We start from the raw sequence: 21,362 nt of genomic DNA on the forward strand, positions 1-21,362 counted from the left end.
CTGAAATTTTTGTTCTCTTTGCATGGGATTGCCAATAACATTTTTTCACTGTGAGCTAGCTGATCACTGTGTGCTAGCTGTCCAGTGTCATAATGCTTAAATATTGTGCTTATTGCATGGGACTGCCTATAATATTTGCTACTGTGTGCTAGCTGACCACTGTGTGCTAGCTGTCCATTATCAATATTCCATCACATTCAGATCTCATATGTTACCTGTCTGACACTATCCCTCACTTATATAGGATAGCAGCTAGGGTATAGTGTGTTTGGAATATTTATAAACCATTAGCATTTTTTGTGCTATTTGTACTAGGTGTGCACACCTTCAGGGTTAAATAATTTGATGTCATGTGTTGGTATACATATATTATGTCTTGACTATTGGTGATATATGGATTAGAGATGTAACTCCATTATTAAGGTATTAAATCTTTTGATTCATTTATAAAAGAATTTCTTGTCTTATAGTTTTCTGTAAATATATATATATATATATATATATATATACTTACACACACACATATATTTCTGCTGAGGGGAGCTAAATAACACAAGAGCGAGCCACACAGAAATGTAAGAACCATGTGTAATAAAAGATAATAAAGATAATATTCATAACAGGGGTGATAACACAGCAGGACCACTGACAGTCTTACATTTAGTGTATTGTAGGAAGTGTTACTACGCATTACTAGAGGATCTCACTATCCCTCTAATCAGACTGTGCTCACCCACCAATAGCAGCAGTCTTTTATTGAAATATTTCTGTTCTCTGTCCAGAGGTAACTTAGTTCCTCCTGCAAAAATAGTGTAGGCACTCCATTCCCATGCGTTTCCGCTCTACTTGACCCCTGGCTTGATGACACATTATACCTTTGGCCATTTCCTGGACACCTTCTGGGACTAGGAGGTCTATGCAGTGTGAGGGAGGCTTGTAGGTGCTGAAACAGATGTTCTGGGTCTTGGCAAAGCTACTGGAGGGACAGTGGGTACAGAGCACTCAAACATTAACAATCCCACAATATGAAGGGCATCTCTGCTATATGGGTGACATGACAGAGAGCAGACTACACTGCATACATGATGATCACACACTGTCTAGATGAGATGAGAGGTTAAGCTAATTGAACAGAGAAGTCAGAATTATGGAGAAAGTGGTACGATGGGTAACCCAAGAATGTGTATACACACTAAACCTCAGAGAAGGATTCTAGATGATTATTGAATTAAATACCCCCACACCAAACAATATGACTGATATAATTTAGGCTTGAGGTTCACTGTTTTGTTCAGACAAGCTAATTCATTCTGGCTGCCGTTTTATAGTCACTCTTATAGTGCATTTCATACTCACTTTTGTGTTCCTTTAGTGCCTCCTTTCACTACGTATTTTATTCAGTACAATAACCAACGAAAATGTGAAATGACAAAATACATGAGCGCCTAAAGCTCTCCACGCATATGATTTTATCTAAAAAGTTCTGTCTGTGCATTGAGATCCTTTACAGGATTCTGGAGGTGTTCCCTACATTTCTGTATTTGAATCGAAGACAAATAAATTACAATATAGTAATGTATATTAGAAATACAAAATAAAAATTGTAATAAAAATATGCATTAAAATAATAAATAAAATAAATATATAAATAAATACAATTACAATTTAGTCACTCTGGCATTTTTTTGTTAGTGTAAACTTGAAGAAGGGTATTTATTGTGAAGTTACCAGTCAAAGATATGTTAGCTTTATTATTATTAATAATAATAATAATAATAATAATAATAATAATAATAATAATAATATGTCTTCATAACTCCATACCCTTATTGAGACTCCTTCTTACTTATTTTAATGTTTCTTCTTGGTAGTATTCTTAAGAGAATCATGGAAAATAGTCTGAAATATGATGCTGAGTTCATAAAAATCCAGTAAAGAAAAAAATAAAAAATAAAAGAAATAGAAACTAAAATAAGGAGATTTGGAAATTAAAGGGAGATCAATACGCATGTCAATATTGATAAAAATAAGAGGCATCCATAAATGCAAGCTGCATATGAAATACAAAGTGTCAGAAACAAGATAGCTGAGTCCTTTATTGTGATGAAAAATACAGCTTTTTAAGCATAATACATTTTACCAGTAATAAAAACTTTATTTTCAATTCATTCCAAAATAAGGGGATGCCGTGTGTGAATAGTACAGGTCTATTTCTGCACATTGTCATTATTAAAAGGCCAACCATTATTGAACAATGTCAAATATGAAATAGACGAATTAGCTAATATGTCGTAGTTCATTGATTCGGGCTTCTAGGAATTGTGTATTTGCTCCTTCGAATTTATATACCTGCAAAAGAAACTTGTTGATTGACAACTATTTCATAATAAAAAATTATAAGAACAATGTTTATTAAAGTTGTGAACTTTTCGCAAAAAAAATAATAAAATTAATTTTTGCATTGAGATTGCTGTAAAATAAAACCAAAGCTTTCTAATCTTTAGATCACATATTTTTTTAAGGGAAATGCTTATGTCATTTTATATGTAACTATTATAAAGTAACATTGCACAGGAGTATGTCTTTTTTTAAATCCTCACAGTAGAACAACTATAGGGGTAAGATTACAAGTGCAGCACAAAAATATAAGTGCTATTGTACGTTAACATTGCTCAAGTTAAATCAATAGCACATTTATTTTTAAACTCGTATTACAAGTCAAAAATAATATTTTACCACTCAAGAAATAGTCTAGGATTCTCTAACTTCAGTCTGATATTGCAGGTGCATTAAATCCCTCACTTAACAGACTTCTATGGGGTGCACTAAAAACTCATGGCAGCTATTACTTGAGTGCTAAGATGATGGGGCTCTAAACTGCCTCTCAAGTAATGGAGTTCTTTACTTTAAAACATTTCACACATACACATATATTGATTGTGCTCCACTTGTAATCTACGACTGTGTGTTATACCCCTGAATACTCTAACTAATAAGGGCCTGTATTTATTGCACTACATACTCAATTTAATTTGAGCATGTCATTATTCAACTACAATATCTCTTTAAACTCTTTAGATACAATTTGAGAGTTGTTTATGCTGTTTTAAGTTTTTATACTGTTTTATATAATTAGTACGGAGCCCCAGAGGTGTAACACAAGATTTTTTTTTATAAATCGTGAGCACATTTTGCTAAATCGTGAGCACATTTTGCTAAATTGTGCTCACGATTTAGCTAAATCGTGCGCACGATTTATTGTATCGTGCACACAATTAACCTATATCGTGCGCACAATTAACCTATATCGTGCGCACAATTAACCTATATCGTGCGCACAATTTAGCTAAATCGTGCACACGATTAAGCTATATCGTGCGCACAATTAAGCTAAATCGTGCACACGATTAAGCTATATCGTGTGCATGATCTAGTGAAATCGTGCTCACGATTTAGCTAAATCGTGCGCACGATTTAGCTAAATTGTGAGCACAATTTAAAATCATGCTATTCTACCTTAAGCATGAATCCTCCCACTTAATGATCAGCCTGCTCACCAGCTACACTTTCAGTTTCCGTTCAGTCAGTGGGCTCCATGTACGAAGCAGCGAAAGCTGCTCCGGAGCCTTTGCGGGGCAGGTTCGCATATGCGAGCCTGCTTCTTGCAATGTAAGATCAGCTCTCAGTGATTGACAGCCCCTTCAGTCGTGTGATTGGTCGCGCGATTGAAGGGGTGGGTATTACACACTCCAATGAGTGTGTAATGATACATACGGGCAAGCGGATCAATAGATCCGGACAGCTTCGCAAGTAAAGAAGCTGTCCGCCATTTAGTACATGGCGCCCAGTGTGTTAATATAGTGAGACAGGCAGACTGGTAAGTAGCTTCAGCCACATGGATTTCTAAAAGTCCAATATTATCATTATGTTATGTGACAAAAAGTACATTTAGCATAAAACATATTATCCTTTCACAATACAATGCAATTATATTTAAATTATTAGAGGTGAAATACGGGTACATAAATTATATTATATTTTAAGTATATATTGAACAGAAATCGGTTATTTATTCAGGTTAAAAACTGTTTTTTCAAAACAAAATAGTTGTGCTCCCTTTAAAAAATTATGAATTGTACAATTTCAAATACATATTTTTCTGTCATTTCTCTTTAAAATATTGTCACATTCTTATGTCTTTTTTTTTTAAGCAGTCATTTCGTTTTTTATTAATACTATAGAAACATCTAATTTGATTTCACTACCTAAAGTAAAAAATGGCAGTGAGAACTGTACACATTTTCATAATGCTCTGTGCACAATAGAATCATGGAAGTACACACAATGCTGTACATTGCAAAGCTTATACAAAATATAGGGATTAGATCCCAAAGCAGTATAGCTGCAAAATGTGTTGTTTACAATGAGATATCTGCCTGAGTGCAATGTAAAGTTTAAAGGGACAGTCTACGTCAAATGTTTTATTGTGTAAAAAGATAGATTGCGCCTTTACTACATATTCCCCAGCTTTGCACAACTAACATTGTTATATTAATATAATTTATAAGAACTAAAATCAATAGCATTTTATAAGTTTTTCACAGCAAGACAAAAGCTAGTTAATGTGTACCATATAGATCAGGGTTCTTCAAACCACGGGTCAGGACCCATTACTGGGCCACAACACCATGTGTACTGGGTTGTGGCTTGTGTGTGTGTTGTAGGTGTGTGTGTGGTTTATTGTATGAGATTGTGTGTGTGTGTGGGGTGTGTGTTGTATGAGTGTGTGTTTGTTATATGAGAGTGTGTGTGTGGTATGTGTGTTGTATGAGTGTGCTATATGAAAGTGTGTGTGTGTGTGCTGTATGAGAGAGTGTGTGTTATATGAAAGTGTGTGTGTATGTTGTAAGAGAGTGTATGGGGTGAGTGTGTGTTATATGAAAGTGTGTGTGTGTGTGTTGTAAGAGAGTGTATGGGGTGAGTCTGTGTTATATGAAAGTGTGTGTTGTAAGAGAGTGTATGGGGTGAGTGTGTGTTATATAAAAGTGTGTGTGTGTGTTGTAAGAGAGTGTATGGGGGGAGTGTGTGGTACAGTATATGAAAGTATGTGTGTGTTGTAAGATAGTGTATAGGGTGAGTCTGTGTTATATGAAAGTGTGTGTTATAAGAGAGTGTATAGGGTGAGTGTGTATTATATGAAAATGTGTGTGTGTTGTAAGAGAGTGTATGGGGTGAGTGTGTGTTATATGAAAGTGTCTGTGTGTTGTAAGAGACTGTATGGGGTGAGTGTGTGTTATATAAAAGTGTGTGTTGTAAGAGAGTGTATGGGGGGAGTGTGTGTTATATGAAAGTGTGTGTTGTAAGAGAGTGTATGGGGGGAGTGTGTGTTATATGAAAGTGTGTGTTGTAAGAGAGTGTATGGGGGGAGTGTGTGTTATATGAAAGTGTGTGTGTTGTAAGAGAGTGTATGGGGTGAGTGTGTGTTATATGAAAATGTGTGTGTTGTAAGAGAGTGTATGGGGTGAGTGTGTGTTATATGAAAGTGTGTGTTGTAAGAGAGTGTATGTGGTGAGTGTGTGTTATATGAAAATGTGTGTGTGTTGTAAGAGAGTGTATGGGGTGAGTGTGTGTTATATGAAAATGTGTGTGTATTGTAAGAGAGTGTATGGGGTGAGTGTGTTATATGAAAATGTGTGTGTATTGTAAGAGAGTGTATGGGGTGAGTGTGTTATATGAAAATGTGTGTGTTGTAAGAGAGTGTATGGGGTGAGTGTGTGTTATATGAAAATGTGTGTGTGTGTGTTGTAAGAGAGTGTATGGGGGGGGAGTGTGTGTTATATGAAAGTGTGTGTGTGTTGTAAGAGAGTGTATGGGGTGAGTGTGTGTTATATGAAAATGTGTGTGTGTGTTGTAAGAGAGTGTATGGGGGGGAGTGTGTGTTATATGAAAGTGTGAGTGTGTGTTGTAAGAGAGTGTATGGGGTGAGAAACATGGGCCCTCAAGCTCCATACAGAGCTTGATAAATGGACCCCCAAGTACAAAAATTGGGTCCCAAAGGTATGTGGTATCATGGCACTTGGTCTTGGGGGGAAAAAGTTTGAAGAACCCTGATATAGATAACACTGAGCTGACTCTCGTTGAATCGTGAGTGATCACTGATTGGCTAAATTAAAGTATGCACACACCTCTGAGATAAGGGGGATTGGTGCAAAGCAGTAGAATCAAGGTAATCACAGATTATTTAGCATTGTATTGGGAAAGGATAACTATGCTTTAATTGCAATACTAAATGTACTGTTTGTCACATAACATAATGCTAATATTGGGCTTTTAGAAATCCATGTGACTGAAGCTTAGGTGCACAGTTACTTACAAAACAGAAATGATTCACTGGCACTATGTGGGTAATTGGAAGATCACGCTATGGGGACATGACGGCATGATTTGTTTGTATGAGTGGAATCAGTGCTGCGGTTATGGTCTCCATTGATTTGGGAGTCCAACTCCATTGCAGTTTATGTTAATGTGGTGATATAACTAGTATTGACCTATTTTGGATACTAGCTTTTTAGTTAATCACAATAAAGTGTTTTATTATATGATGAAGATAGTACACCAAATCTCTCATTCCATATATTGTTTCTCCTTAACCCTTTTTCTTCTATATTTCCTTTTATCAGTTGAATTTGATCAGTGCACAGTTACTTACCAGTTTGTCCTGATCCTCACTGACACATAGGGCTCAATTTATTACTCAAGGGACGTATATATTTGCCCCTGTCCGCCCCAGCTCTCCTCTGTTGGGCAGCAATATGCTGCCAGAATTAAACATTGCTCACAAGCGCTATTTTGCGCTCGCCTGCGATCCCGCTACCTACCCACACACAGCCAATCACGCGCAGGCAGAAGCTGTCAATCTACCTGGTCAGACAAGGAGAAGAGGGTAGGAAAGCAGCGGTCTCATGGCTGCTGTTTGATAAATTGTGACTGTAGGTTCTCTTATGAGAACCTGCAGTCATAGGGAGGAGAAGGGCTTCATAAATCAAGCCCATAGTGATATCCAGTTCATGATAAAAAGACAATGCAAAAACATCTACTCTACTGAATTTCAAATTAGCAGTAGATTTTTTTCTGACAAATTAATTTTTTCTCTCATATTCCAAATCCTCTGTATCATGTAACAGACATCAGCCAATCACAGACTAGTATTCGTATACCATGTGAGCTTGTGCACATGCTCAGTAGGATTTTTATTCCCCAGAAAGTGTGAATATAAAATGACTGTACACAATTTGATAATAGAAGTAACTTGAAAAGTGTCTAAAAACTGCATGCTCTGTCTGAATCATAAAAGGTTATTTTGACTTGAGTGTCCCATTTAACTAACTCCTTTGCAAAGAAACACTCAGTTAACAGTGCATTGATTCAAATATAAGGTCACAGCAGTTCTCAATAGACCCCTGCCATTCCCTCTAACTGCACCTTAAAATATCCCTTACTGCCCCTTACTATATATATACTCCTCACCATAACGTAACCCTAAGGATCCCTGTTAACCCTAGCTGCTCCTAAATTAAACCCATTAATATTGCTGTGGAGCTCTGGGATAATAGTTATTGTGTTAATGTAAATTTATTATAATACCATTTAGGTAAATAAAGTGGGTATCACTTCCTTGTGTATGATCATGGATAACCAGTCTTTTGTAAGATATGCAACTATTAGGCAAACACAACAGTATAAATTGCAGCATACTCTGTTCTATGCATTGTGTTGGAACCCACACAATATATGCAGCATACTCTGTTGTATGCACCATGTTCTATGTATTTGCCCTGGTTTTTCATGTACAACTAAAGACTGGTTATCCATATGATATGAGTAAGAAATAGATGTAACGCTGCATTGTGTGTCAGGACGAGTTGGACAGTAATTCAGGAGTCAGGAATCGGATTGTTCGAGCATCCGTAATAGGACAATCTGAGGCTCGTCCATCATGCATCACGTGCCCAACAAGTGAATTGATTAATTGGTTCATGAACTGGTTCAGTTAAATGAACTATCCGAAATGAACTGATTCATCAAGATGAATCAGACTTCCCATCTCTACTGACACACTGAACTGAACAAACTAGTAGCTGGTGGCCGGGAGCTCCTCCTCCTGTAGATAGGTAATCAAAGCATGACTAGCTAGGGGAGGAGCAGACTGATCTGCAAGGGGGAAAATTCATGCTTAAAGATACAGTATAGACCAATTTTCATATAACTGCATGTAATAGACACTACTATAAAGAAGAATAAGCACAGATACTGATCTAAAAATTAAGTATAAAACCTTTTAAAAACTTAGACGCTCCAAATTTTGCACTGTTGAGAAAATTAGCTGGAACACCCAGCGAAAAGGGCTGGGTGCAGATACTTTCCTCCCCCGTCTCTGCATATGAAAAGACAGATTAGTCAAACAGGAGCCAGCAGTGGTCTGTAAACGCACATATACATCTGACACTTTGAGGCTTGGGTAGGAGTCTGAAACCAGCACAATGTTAATAAAAAAAATAAGCAAAACTATACATTGTTACAAAAAACTCCCAGGTAGACTGTATAAATGGATCATCTGCAAAACAGTTATGCAAAGAAAAATGTAGTGTATACTGTCCCTTTTAGGTGGTATAGCATGATTATAATTATTTATAAATTGTGTGCATGATTTAGCTAAATCGTGTGCACCATTTGGCTAAATCTAACTGTCAGGTAGAGGGGTAGACATTTGAGGTAATGGGATATATAACATTATAAAAGGAAAACCCAGTATTATTGATAGTGAGCTATGAGTAAAATTTTGACGTGTGGTAGCATATGATTGGGGTTATAGGGTTAATATAAATATGACTTGATCGAGTGGGGAGATACACATGGCACTGATGAGATTGCGGGTGATGTTAGCGTATAGGGTTGTCACAGAATAGAGATTACGAGACAACATAAAGATCGTATTCTTGTATGGAATAAAACCTTTTTAAGTAAAGTCAAATTATCACACCACATATGAGCCTACTATCCACTAGCACCAGCTAACTGTATGCTTCCTCCTCAATGTCACAAACCCATATTGTTTAGTTAGCAAAAAGAGCAGTTGGGATTTTATTAACCAAATTAGTAAAAAATACTTAAGCTTGTCTAGTATATGTAAATCTGGGTAACTCCCTATTAGATGCCTGCAAGTAACCATCTACATAATCATAAATGCTTCAAATCACCCTTAATAAGATAGGTAAAACATGAGAGAAGGCACACAGAAAACCAATATCACATTATAAAGAACAAAAAGGCTATGAAACCATGGGTTCATTTCAGCAAGAGGAAAACAAGGGTAAAACATATATGCAAACATAGTAGAACCTCAAAAAGTGGGTAACCAGATACCTCACAACAACCAAGTACTAATGGTGATATAGTAATCCCACTCCTCTCTTTGATAATAAAGCTGAGCTGGGCAATCGTCAGAAGAAGGAGCCAAACAAATTGCAGTAAAATTGTAGGTGAGGAAGAGTCCACTGGTCACAAGGAAGCAAGAATTGTAGGACAGTATGTAAACCATGTTTTATGGGTATCAGAGCTTCCGCTCTTCTTGTGTGATTCTGAGTAGATTTTCATTCCCACTGTGTGTCATCACGTGCCTGGTGGCCGGCCACTCCAACCCGGGCCTCTGATACTCTGTCACTTGGACACGTATAGTAACGTAATAAACCAGGGTATAAGAGGACCCTGCACTTACCTAGACACCCTCCGTATTTCTGCACAACTTTAATAAAAAATTTCAGAAAATTATAAAAATTGGGAATTTTTGTTAAAACTCATTCTTGGCACAGAATTGTTCAACTTAATATGATAATAATGTGGAAGACATTCTTTCCCTTGCACGATTCACGTCAATTATATAGCTTAACTCTAGCAAGGAATAACCAATCTGGGTAGGGAACATCCTAGCCCATCAAATTGGTATACAGAATACGCCGCTACAGATTCAAGAAATATAAAGCTTGGAACCCGGTTTGATTTTCGATCACCTTCCCATCATAATGATCATATTTGAAACAATGTTTACTCTCTTTCTTCAAAAAACTACATTTTTCTCTTTTTTCAATTATTTCAATCACAAGTAAATTAGACACATAAAATAAGTATGCTCAATTACGCTACAGTTTGAAATAAATGAATTAATCCTTTCCTTTGCAGCTATAGATTTGCTATTATACCTCCTTTTCACTCATATATATGTCCAGTCCTGCATTAATAACAGATGTGACGATAACATATTTCATGGTCGTCATCAAGTGGGTTGAAACTAGACAATGACGATGGTATAAACCCCCCTCGTAACCTATAGAAAGAAAGAAGGGAGGAACCAATCAGATCAGTAGAATAGGGACAAGCCTCTCTGAGACCGGCCAATAAAAAGCCCTAAGAATGGCGGGCGCCCCACCTTTGACAAAGCCGTTTAGGCGAAACATGTCAGGGCTACGGGAGATTATCTCTCCCTTTTAAACAAACCAGCAGTGTGACTTGTTGAGCGAATGTATTATTAGAATTTAATTTAAACCTGTATGTATGTGAGAGTGCCTGGTTGAAATATATTTACGCTTAATACAACCAAATAATTTACCTGACCAAAGTATCCTAACAACTACTATCTCACAGCGGTAGCAATGATAATAGATTTACTGGAGGGGAAAATTTTATTTAAACTAACAGCCAGGATAACAAACCGCTAACTATATACCAGTAGGAACCCATTTATATTTACTTGTATACTGGTCCGCTTACACTGTAAATCTCATTATAAGAAGAGGGGAGAGTAGTTCCCTCTCATCCATACTAGACAGCTGCACTGTCAGTTACAAATAGAGTGTAATAACGGAACCACGAGTTTGGGGAATTAATTAAAAGTATTCAATGATAAATATTTATTTTTTTCCCAGCAATATTACAGTGCTAATTATAATAATAATATAATTAATCCAACAGTGGCAATAGCACAAATCGCGGGATGGTCTTTTGACACTAAGTGCAAGATATCTGTAGAATTAACACACTCGAGATAACCTGTGCACTTAGTAGTCTGGCTATCATTTACATTACCAACGAATTGCGTAAGACCGAATAACTCAGTATATATAACCAATTAGATCCGAATAAGGGAAATACTGGTTAAATAGGAATAGCGGTCCCCTGATACAAACAGCTTCTCTGTTAATCATATTTTCACCCTCCAATAATAAACCAACTGAGATTGGTATGCATTTAATGTGCAAGTGTCTCTGAAGTCTTACTACACCCAAGTATGTCACACCAAGCATCCCTCAATATTATTACACTGCAATAGTTAACAATACATTAACAGATCAATTTCGGGGTTACCGATTTTTGTGTATTTCTATAAGGGATTTATTAAGCTGACAATTACAACACAAGGAATATTGGCTTTGGAGGCTGTTAAGATTATTTCCCATTTATAAGGGAAACATTGGCAAGCCAGGACTATCTAATTATAATTTAGGCTTAGCCACACTATCCATATCGACCTTACAGTGGTAAATATCACAACAGTGTCCAATACATTGAGGAGACAAATGCAATTAGGGTAAAAATCATAACTATTTCCTGGAGCCATATAATTATTCCATTCCTGTGAATTACTTGATTTTCCAGATAGTTCACCCCAATACAACGTGAATTTGCTGTAATAGCGTGGGTACTTCTAGAATCAACACATCCTCAGTAGCTTTATTATCTGATTGGATGATAAAAAGCTGAACTGATATTATAAGTACGTGGTTTGGTAACTGTATTCCTAGTACCATCCATAAAAGAATCCAAACAATACCAGTACACTGTGTAATGTAAGATAAATAAGAGGACAATTGGTGTTGAATCTTACTAGTAACCATTAACTGACAGGTAAATAATAGGAGTATCCTATCTATTCCGGTACTCAATAACAGATTTAATTTTACCAAAACTCTTTTAAGCTCACATCTCCTATAGACAACTGCACCGTATAATTTATCTCGGAAGGTGTGACTTTACTTTTGATATCCCCTGACTCAGACTAAGAGTAACAGTAGGGGTATTCTTATTGTGATATTGACACACACCCTAACCAACTGAATAAAGAGGTACATCTGTATTACTCCCTTTCTATTAAGGGTATTACCTTAGGAGACCATACAGGGGTATTTATATTATACATATTGTGATTTGGGAGGTAATATCCCCCCCTTGAAATCACCTTCGTTCTCGGTCACACTGGCTGATATTTTTTAGAATTTATTTTTTAATCGAGTTAATAAAAGCTAAGTTTTAAACTTGCCTTTCATGGGCTTCTTTACCTATGGTACCTAGCTAGTATAAAACCTGTGCTGCTGAGTGCTATGTAAGTACATTCTTTTCAATTGCTCACAGCAATTGATATTTCCTGGTTAACTCCCTATTAGATGCCTGCAAGTAACCATCTACATAACCATAAATGCTTCAAATCACCCTTAATAAGATAGGTAAAACATGAGAGAAGGCACACAGAAAACCAATATCACATTATAAAGAACAAAAAGGCTATGAAACCATGGGTTCATTTCAGCAAGAGGAAAACAAGGGTAAAACATATATGCAAACATAGTAGAACCTCAAAAAGTGGGTAACCAGATACCTCACAACAACCAAGTACTAATGGTGATATAGTAATCCCACTCCTCTCTTTGATAATAAAGCTGAGCTGGGCAATCGTCAGAAGAAGGAGCCAAACAAATTGCAGTAAGATTGTAGGTGAGGAAGAGTCCACTGGTCACAAGGCAGCAAGAATTGTAGGACACTATGTAAACCATGTTTTATGGGTATCAGAGCTTCCGCTCTTCTTGCGTGATTCTGAGTAGATTTTCGTTCCCACTGTGTGTCATCACGTGCCTGGTGGCTGGCCACTCCAACCCGGGCCTCTGATGGAATGAACTCTGCATTCATGCCACAGGACCAATCGGTGGGTTAGGATCTGGGTCGACCCCAGAGGATCGTGGGCTTTACAGGAGGGGAGACAATTCCCTGCATCGTTGGTAATTCACCTATCACAAGTTTGAGGTTCGTCTCGAGATGAGAGAGGTTTTCACTGTCATTTGAGGCTTCATGTAGTGGGTTGTCACTCTCACTGTCTGCTATCTTGAGCTTGTCATTGTTTTCCTTCTCTCTGTCGGCTCTTATGATATGTGAGAGATTGTTAAAGTTACAGCCCCTCCGATACTCCAAGTCTTCCAAAAGCGCATGTATCTGTGAGTAGCAGTCCTCCATGTATAAATAAATAAATAGGGTATTATCCGGTCAATGCCTGCTTCACCCTGTATTAGATTTAACAGATAAACACCACTCAACCTGGTAAGCCCTCCAACCGGGAGAGGGGGGGTAGATGGTACTGTGAGGTGGGCCACAGTGTTCTGCTTTCAGTAATCCTGATTGGATCGTCTGCTTGAATGAATCGTAGCAATAATAGTATCTCCAGAATCAGATTTGGCTGCTTGAAAAGAAGGCAAAAGTATTATGTAGGAAGCCAAAAAATATAACGAGATAAACCTCTAATTCTTCACATAGAGATCAGAGCTATATAATTATGCATCCTATCATGGCCGCGGCTTGGTCCCGCCCCCCTAGTTTTGCTTATTTTTTTATTAACATTGTGCTGGTTTTAGACTCCTACCCAAGCCTCAAAGTGTCAGATGTATACGTGCATTTACAGACAACTGCTGGCTCCTGTTTGCCTAATCTGTCTTTTCATATGAAGGGGGGGGCGGAGAGTATCTGCACCCAGCCCCTTTCGCTAAGTGTTCCAGTTAATTTTCTCAACAGTGCTAAATTTGGAGCTTCTAAGTTTTTAAAAGGTTTTATAGATCAGTATCTGTGCATATTCTTCTTTATAGTAGTGTCTATTACATGCAGTTATATGAAAAATGGTGTATACTGTCCCTTTAAGCATGAATTCTCCCCCTTACAGGTCAGCCTGCTCCTCCCCTAGCTAGTCAGGCTTTGATAACCTATCTACAGGAGGAGGAGCTCCCGGCCACCAGCTACTAGTACTTTCAGTTCACAGTTCAGTGCGTCAGTAGAGATGGGAAGTCTGATTCAACTTGATGAATCAGTTCATTTCTGACGGTTCGTTTAACTGGATTAGTTCATGAACCAATTAATTAGTTCACTTGTTGGGACAGTAAGGGATACTTTAAGGTGCAGTTGGGGTAATGGCAGGGGTCTATTGAGAACTGCTGTGACCTTACATTTGAATCAGAGTACTGTTAACTGAGTGTTGCATTGCAAAGGAGTTAGTTAAATGGGACACTCAAGTCAAAATAACCTTTTATAAATCAGACAGAGCATGCAGTTTTAAGACACTTTCCAATTCACTTTCATTAACAAATTGTGCACAATCTTTTTATATTCACACTTTCTGGGGAACAAAATCCTACTGAGCATGTGCACACGCTCACATGGTATATGTATACTAGTCTGTGATTGGCTGATGTTACATGATACAGAGGGTTTGGAATATGAGAGAAAAAATTAATTTGTCAGTGTTTTTGCATTGTCTTTTTATTATGCACTTGTTAAATATGTAATTCTACTGCATTGTTCATGAACTGGATATCACTATGGGCTTGATTTATGAAGCCCTTCTCCTCCCTATGACTGCAGGTTCTCATAAGAGAACCTACAGTCACGATTTATCAAGCAGCGGCCATGAGACCGCTGCTTTCCTACCTTCTTCTCCTCGTCCAACCAGGGAGATTGACAGCTCCGGACTGTGCGTGATTTGCTGTGTGTGGGTAGGTAGTGGGATCGCAGGCAAGCACAAAATAGCATAAATAAAAAGAGAGAAGGGCTCAACCTGGGAACGAACAATAGTATAATAGCTTGTTCTATGGCTAGTTACCACCCAAGAAGCAGCCTCTTTTTGCTCAACATGTGCCTTTCACAGAGAAGAACTGAAGCATATCAGTCTGATCCTGACTTCACAGTACAGTCCATCCCCGAAATACCAGGCAATCCTTCTCTGAATGAGAGAAACAGCAAAACCCCAGACGTACGTTTCGGCCTATTGTGGGCCTCGTCAGTGAGGTGCAGCCATATCCCTCTAGGCACACTGAGCAACGGGTCCACGTCTGGATTCCCGCATCACACTTAGGGAGACTTCTCCAAGTGTCATAATTTGCATAAATAAAAAGAGAGAAGCGCTCAACCTAGGAACGAACAATAGCATAATAGCTTGCTCTATGGCTAGTTACCACACAAGAAGCAGCGCTCGTGTACAATGTTTAATTCTGGCAGCAGATTGCTGCCCACCAGAGGAGAGCTGGGGCGGACAGGGGCAAATATGTATGCCCCTGAGCGCCCCTTGAGTGATAAATTGAGCCCTATGTGTCAGTGAGGATCAGGACAAACTGGTAAGTAACTGTGCACTTATCAAATTCAACTGATAAAAGGAAATATAGAAGAAAAAGGGATAAGGAGAAATGAGATATGGAATGAGAGATTTGGCGCACTATCTTCATCAAATAATAAAACCTAACACTTTATTGTGATTAACTAAAAAGCTAGTATTTAAAATAGGTCAATACTAGTTATATCACCACATTAACATAAACTGCAATGGAGTTGGACTCCCAAATCAATGGAGACCATAACCGCAGCACTGAATCCACTCATACAAACAAATCATGCCGTCATGTCCCCATAGTGTGATCTTCCAATAACCCACATAGTGCCAGTGAATCATTTCTTTTTTGTAAGTAACTGTGCACCTAAGCTTCAGTCACATGGATTTCTAAAAGCCCAATATTAGCATTATGTTGTGTGACAAACAGTACATTTAGTATTGCAATTAAAGCATAGTTATCATTTCACAATACCATGCTAAATAATCTGTGATTACCTTGTATCTACTGCTTTGCACCAATCCCCCTTATCTCAGAGGTGTGTGCATACTTGAATTTAGCCAATCAGTGATCACTCACGATTCAACAAGAGTCAGCTCAATATTATCTATATCAGGGTTCTTCAAACTTTTTCCCCCAAGACCCAGTGCCATGATACCACATACCTTTGGGACCCAATTTTTGTACTTGGGGGGCCCATTTATCAAGCTCGGTATGGAGCTTGAGGGCCCATGTTTCTCACCCCATACACTCTCTTACAACACACACACACTTTCATATAACACACACTCCCCCCCCATACACTCTCTTACAATACACACACACTTTCATATAACACACACTCCCCCAATACACTCTCTTACAACACACGCACACTTCAATATAACACACACTCCCCCCCATACACTCTCTTACAAGACACACACACTTTCATATAACACACACTCCCCACATACACTCTCTTACAACACACACTTTCATATAACACACACTCTCTTACAACACACACATACACACACATTTTCATATAACACACACTCACCCCATACACTCTCTTACAACACACACACACACTTTCATATAACACACACTCACCCCATACACTCTCTTACAACACACACACACTTTCAAATAACACACACTCCCCCATACACTCTCTTACAACACACACACACACACTCACCCCATACACTCTCTTACAACACACACACTTTCATATAACACACACTCACCCCATACACTCTCTTACAACACACACACTTTCATATAACCCACACTCACCCCATACACTCTCTTACAACACACACACTTTCATATAACACACACTCACCCCATACACTCTCTTACAACACACACACTTTCATATAACAAACACTCACCCCATACACTCTTTTACAACACACACACTTTCATATAATACACACTCACCCCATACACTATTTTACAATATACACACATACTTTCATATAACACACACTCTCTCATACAGCACACACACACACACTTTCATATAGCACACTCATATAACACACAAACCACACACACACACACTCATACAACACACCCACACTCTTATACAACACACACCCCACACACTCTCATACACAACCCACGTACAGCACACACACAATCTCATACAATACACCACACACACTCCTACAACACACACAAGTCACAACCCAGTACACATGGTGTTGTGGCTCAGTAATGGGTCCTGACCCATGGTTTGAAGAACCCTGATCTATATGGTACACATTAACTAGCTTTTGTCTTGCTGTGAAAAACTTATAAAATAATATTGATTTTAGTTCTTATAAATTATATTAATATAACATGTTAGTTGTGCAAAGCTGGGGAATGGGTAGCAAAGTCACTATCTTTTTACACAATAAAACATTTGACGTAGACTGTCCCTTTAAACGTTACATTGCACTCAGGCAGATATCTCAATGTAAACAACACATTTTGCAGCTATACTGCTTTGGGATCTAATCCCTATATTTTGTATAAGCTTTGCAATGTACAGCATTGTGTGTACTTCCATGATTCTATTGTGCACAGAGCATTATAAAAATGTGTACAGTTCTCATTGCCATTTTTTACTTTAGGTAGTGGAATCAAATTAGACGTTTCTATAGTATTAATAAAAAACGAGATGACTGCTTAAAAAAAGACATCAGAATGTGACAATATTTTATAGAGAAATGACAGAAAAATAAGTATTTGAAATTGTACAATTCATAATTTTTTACAGGGAGCACAACTATTTTGTTTTGAAAAAACAGTTCTTAACCTGAATAATTAACCGATTTCTGTTCAATATATACTTAAAATATAATATAATTTATGTACCCTTATTTCACCTCTAATAATTTGAATATTATTGCATTGTATTGTGAAAGGATAATATGTTTTATGCTAAATGTACTTTTTGTCACATAACATAATGATAATATTGGACTTTTAGAAATCCATGTGGCTGAAGCTACTTACCAGTCTGCCTGTCTCACTATATTAACACAGTCACACTGACTGAACTCTGAAACTGAAAGTGTAGCTGGTGAGCAGGCTGATCATTAAGTGAGAGGATTCAGTGAGCACGATTTAGCTAAATTGTGAGAACGATTTAACTAAATTGTGCGCACAATATAGGTTAATTGTGCGCACGATATAATAAATCGTGCTCACGATTTAGCAAAATGTGCTCACGATTTATAAAAAAAATCTTGTGTGACACCTCTGGGGCTCCGTAAATTAGTGTTACAGTAGCACTATTTCTTCATCAACCAATTGAAAATGCCTCTGATAGGAATTCAACAGTTCAGGACAGTTGTCTATGAACCATATTTAAATGTATAGTTTTGCAGCTTATCACATAACAGGAGCAGTGTCATATACAGTATGTAAAGGACTGGGGTTAACCCGTTCATGCCCATCACAAGTGTTTAAAATCGGAACAAAGTAATGATGTAAACACTTGCTGCAAAAATGAAATCACCCAATCGTCGATGCGATCACGTTATTTCAAGACCAGGATCGGAACATGGAGGACTGCCCAAGTTGCTAGGCACGCCCCAGTCCAATCTTGCGTTCATCAAAATGGGGAGGCTGCAGGACATCTTATAAGGTAGGAAGTTCCCTGCCGTCCTTCGGCGTTAAAGCCCAGCGCTGTTAAAATGGCATGGAACGTCCTAACGTTGTGAAGGGGTTAATGTTTGAGAGATTTTTTCTTTTTTTTTTAAACAAAAACAATATAGTATTTTTCTATATATTTTTAAATACTTACCAATGTAGTTTTCCTAAAAAAGAAAAATGCTGGTATTCCCTTGATCTCGAAATGCTCAATAAAATCCTAAAATAATTTAAAAAAACATTACATTCATCCAGATGTTTGACCAAATCTGTTTATTTTGTTTGTTTTTATTTTGTTTTGTTTTTTTACTAACCTCAGATTCGTTGGTATCAACATTAATAAAGACCACATCTGGCATCTGTGGTTCTAGGTTCTGTGAAGTAAAATGGAAAATATGTTCTTAGTTATTTTGATGCTACTTAGTATCTTCATAGCTAATGGGTGTATACATTAAAGGTGCAGTCTAGTCCAAAATAAACTTTCATGATTCAGATAGGGCATGTGATTTTAAACAATTTTCCAATTTACTTTTATCACCAATTTTGCTTTGTTCTCTTGATATTCTTAGTTGAAAGCTAAACCTAGGAGGTTCATATGCTAATTTCTTAGACCTTGAAGGCCGCCTCTTTTCTGAATGCATTTTGACAGTTTTTCACCTTTATGTCCTATAGATAACACTGTGCTCATGCATGTGGAGTTACCTAGGAGCCAGCACTGATTGGCTAAAATGCAAGTCTGTCAAAAGTACTGAAATAAGGGGGCAGTTTGCCAAAGCTTAGATACAAGGTAATCACAGATGTAAAAGTATATTAATATAACCGTGTTGGTTATGCAAAACTAGGGAATGGGTAATAAAGGGATTATCTAACTTTTAAAACAATAACAATTCTGGTGTGGACTGTCCCTTTAATGTCTGTATCAGAAATAGATAATAATTATAATATTATGTGATGTTTATTAAAGCTGTCAGACAGAAATGTTTTACTTGCCCATACAATACATATAATTATAACAATTCTAATTTTGCCAAATCTAATCTTATGTCTTTCTTCATAATATGTAGAAATCTTTTGTAATAAGTAATGAAGCAGTTTCCGACAGACTTTCTCGCACATTCCCATGGGAGATGATGGAGTATGAGTTATTAGGGAAGGAGTGAGGGGTACTAAAGTGTTACATCATCATGTTAGCTTTACTGGTCCATCAGTCAGCTGTGCAGCTTCCCTTATCTGAAAGTTTATTTTATTTAATGCAGTAAAACAAAAACAATGCTCAAAAAATGTTCTCTATACATTGATTTAAGACTTAGGGGCCGAATTATCAAACTCTGAATGGAGCTTAATGCCACTGTTTCCGCACAAGCCTTCAGGCTCACCGGAAACAGCAGTTATGAAGCAGCGGTCTTAAGACCTCTGCTCCATAACTTGCCCGTCTGCTCTGAGGCCGCGAACATCAATCCGCCTGATCCTATACGACCGGGCTGATTGACACCCCCTGCTAGCGTCTGATTGGCTGCGAATCTGCAGGGGGCGCATTGCACAAGCAGTTCACCGGAACTGCCTGTGCAATGATAAATGCCGACAGCATATGCTGTTGGTATTTATCGATGTGCAGCGGACATGATCCACTAGATCGGATCATGTCCGTTCACACATTAATAAATAGTCCCCTATCTTTGTAGGTGGGCATCAGCTACTTTTGTTTTTATTCAAAAATCAGTTATTCATAAAAGAACCAGAGATTGTGATAACTTAAAACATGTATCCCCAGTTTGTAGACAAGAAATTAAAGGGCCATTATTGTCATAGAAAATTACAAGAACATATAAACTAATGATAATTAGCAGGAAGTCCATATACGCTAATGAGCATTAGCAGGAAGCCCATATACACTAATGAGCATTAGCAGGAAGCCCATATACACTAAAGAGCATTAGCAGGAAGTACATTTACACTAATGAGCATTAGCAGGAAGCACATTTACACTAATGAGCATTAGCAGGAAGCACATTTACACTAATGAGCATTAGCAGGAAGCCCATATACACTAATGAGCATTAGCAGGAAGTACATTTACACTAATGAGCATTAGCAGGAAGCACATTTACACTAATGAGCATTAGCAGGAAGCACATTTACACTAATGAGCATTAGCAGGAAGTATATATACACTAATGAGCATTAGTAGGAAGCACATATACAGAAATGAGCATTAGCATGAAGTACATATATACCAATGAGCATTAGCAGGAAGCACATATACACTAATTAGCAAAAAGCACATATACACCAAGGAAGCACATATACACTAATGAGCATTAGTAGGAAGCACATATACAGCAATGAGCATTAGCATGAAGTACATTTATACCAATGAGCATTAGCATGAAGTACATATATGCCAATGAGCATTAGCAGGAAGCAAATATACACCAATGAGCTTTAGAGGAAGCAAAGATACCCTGATAAGCATTAGCATGAAGCGCATATGCGCACATATACAGTAATGAACATTAGCAGGAAACAAATATACACCAATGACAATAGCAGGAGGCACATATACACTAATGAGTATTAGCAGGAAGCACATATGCACTAATGAGCAATAGCAGGAAGCAAATATACACTAATGAGCATTAGCAGGAAGCACATATACAGTAATGAGTGTTAGCAGGAAGTACATATATACCCATGAGCATTAGCAGGAAACACATATACACTAATGAGCATTAGCAGGAAGCTCATATACACCAATGAACATTA

At 37.6% G+C, this 21,362-nt stretch overlaps 1 protein-coding gene across 4 annotated transcripts in view; it reads right to left on the bottom strand.

Moving 5' to 3' along the window:
- Positions 1 to 2,071: 2,071 nt before the first annotated feature.
- The window catches only part of LOC128649413 (thioredoxin-like), a 220,555-nt gene continuing 201,264 nt past the window's right edge, over positions 2,072 to 21,362 (bottom strand). For all 4 annotated transcript variants that reach the window (XR_008400673.1, XR_008400672.1, XM_053702666.1 and 1 more), the window contains 3 exons: positions 18,914 to 18,973; positions 18,754 to 18,819; positions 2,072 to 2,349 (listed from right to left, as the gene is read on the bottom strand). Coding sequence is in view for 2 of the 4 variants with exons in the window: in XM_053702666.1 (XP_053558641.1) it covers positions 2,278 to 2,349; positions 18,754 to 18,819; positions 18,914 to 18,973 (198 nt within the window). In the remaining 2 variants the exon portion in view is untranslated. The remainder of the gene's footprint in view (positions 2,350 to 18,753; positions 18,820 to 18,913; positions 18,974 to 21,362) is intronic.

Source organism: Bombina bombina, chromosome 2 (genome assembly GCF_027579735.1).
Source record: "Bombina bombina isolate aBomBom1 chromosome 2, aBomBom1.pri, whole genome shotgun sequence".
NCBI classification, from domain to species: domain Eukaryota; kingdom Metazoa; phylum Chordata; class Amphibia; order Anura; family Bombinatoridae; genus Bombina; species Bombina bombina.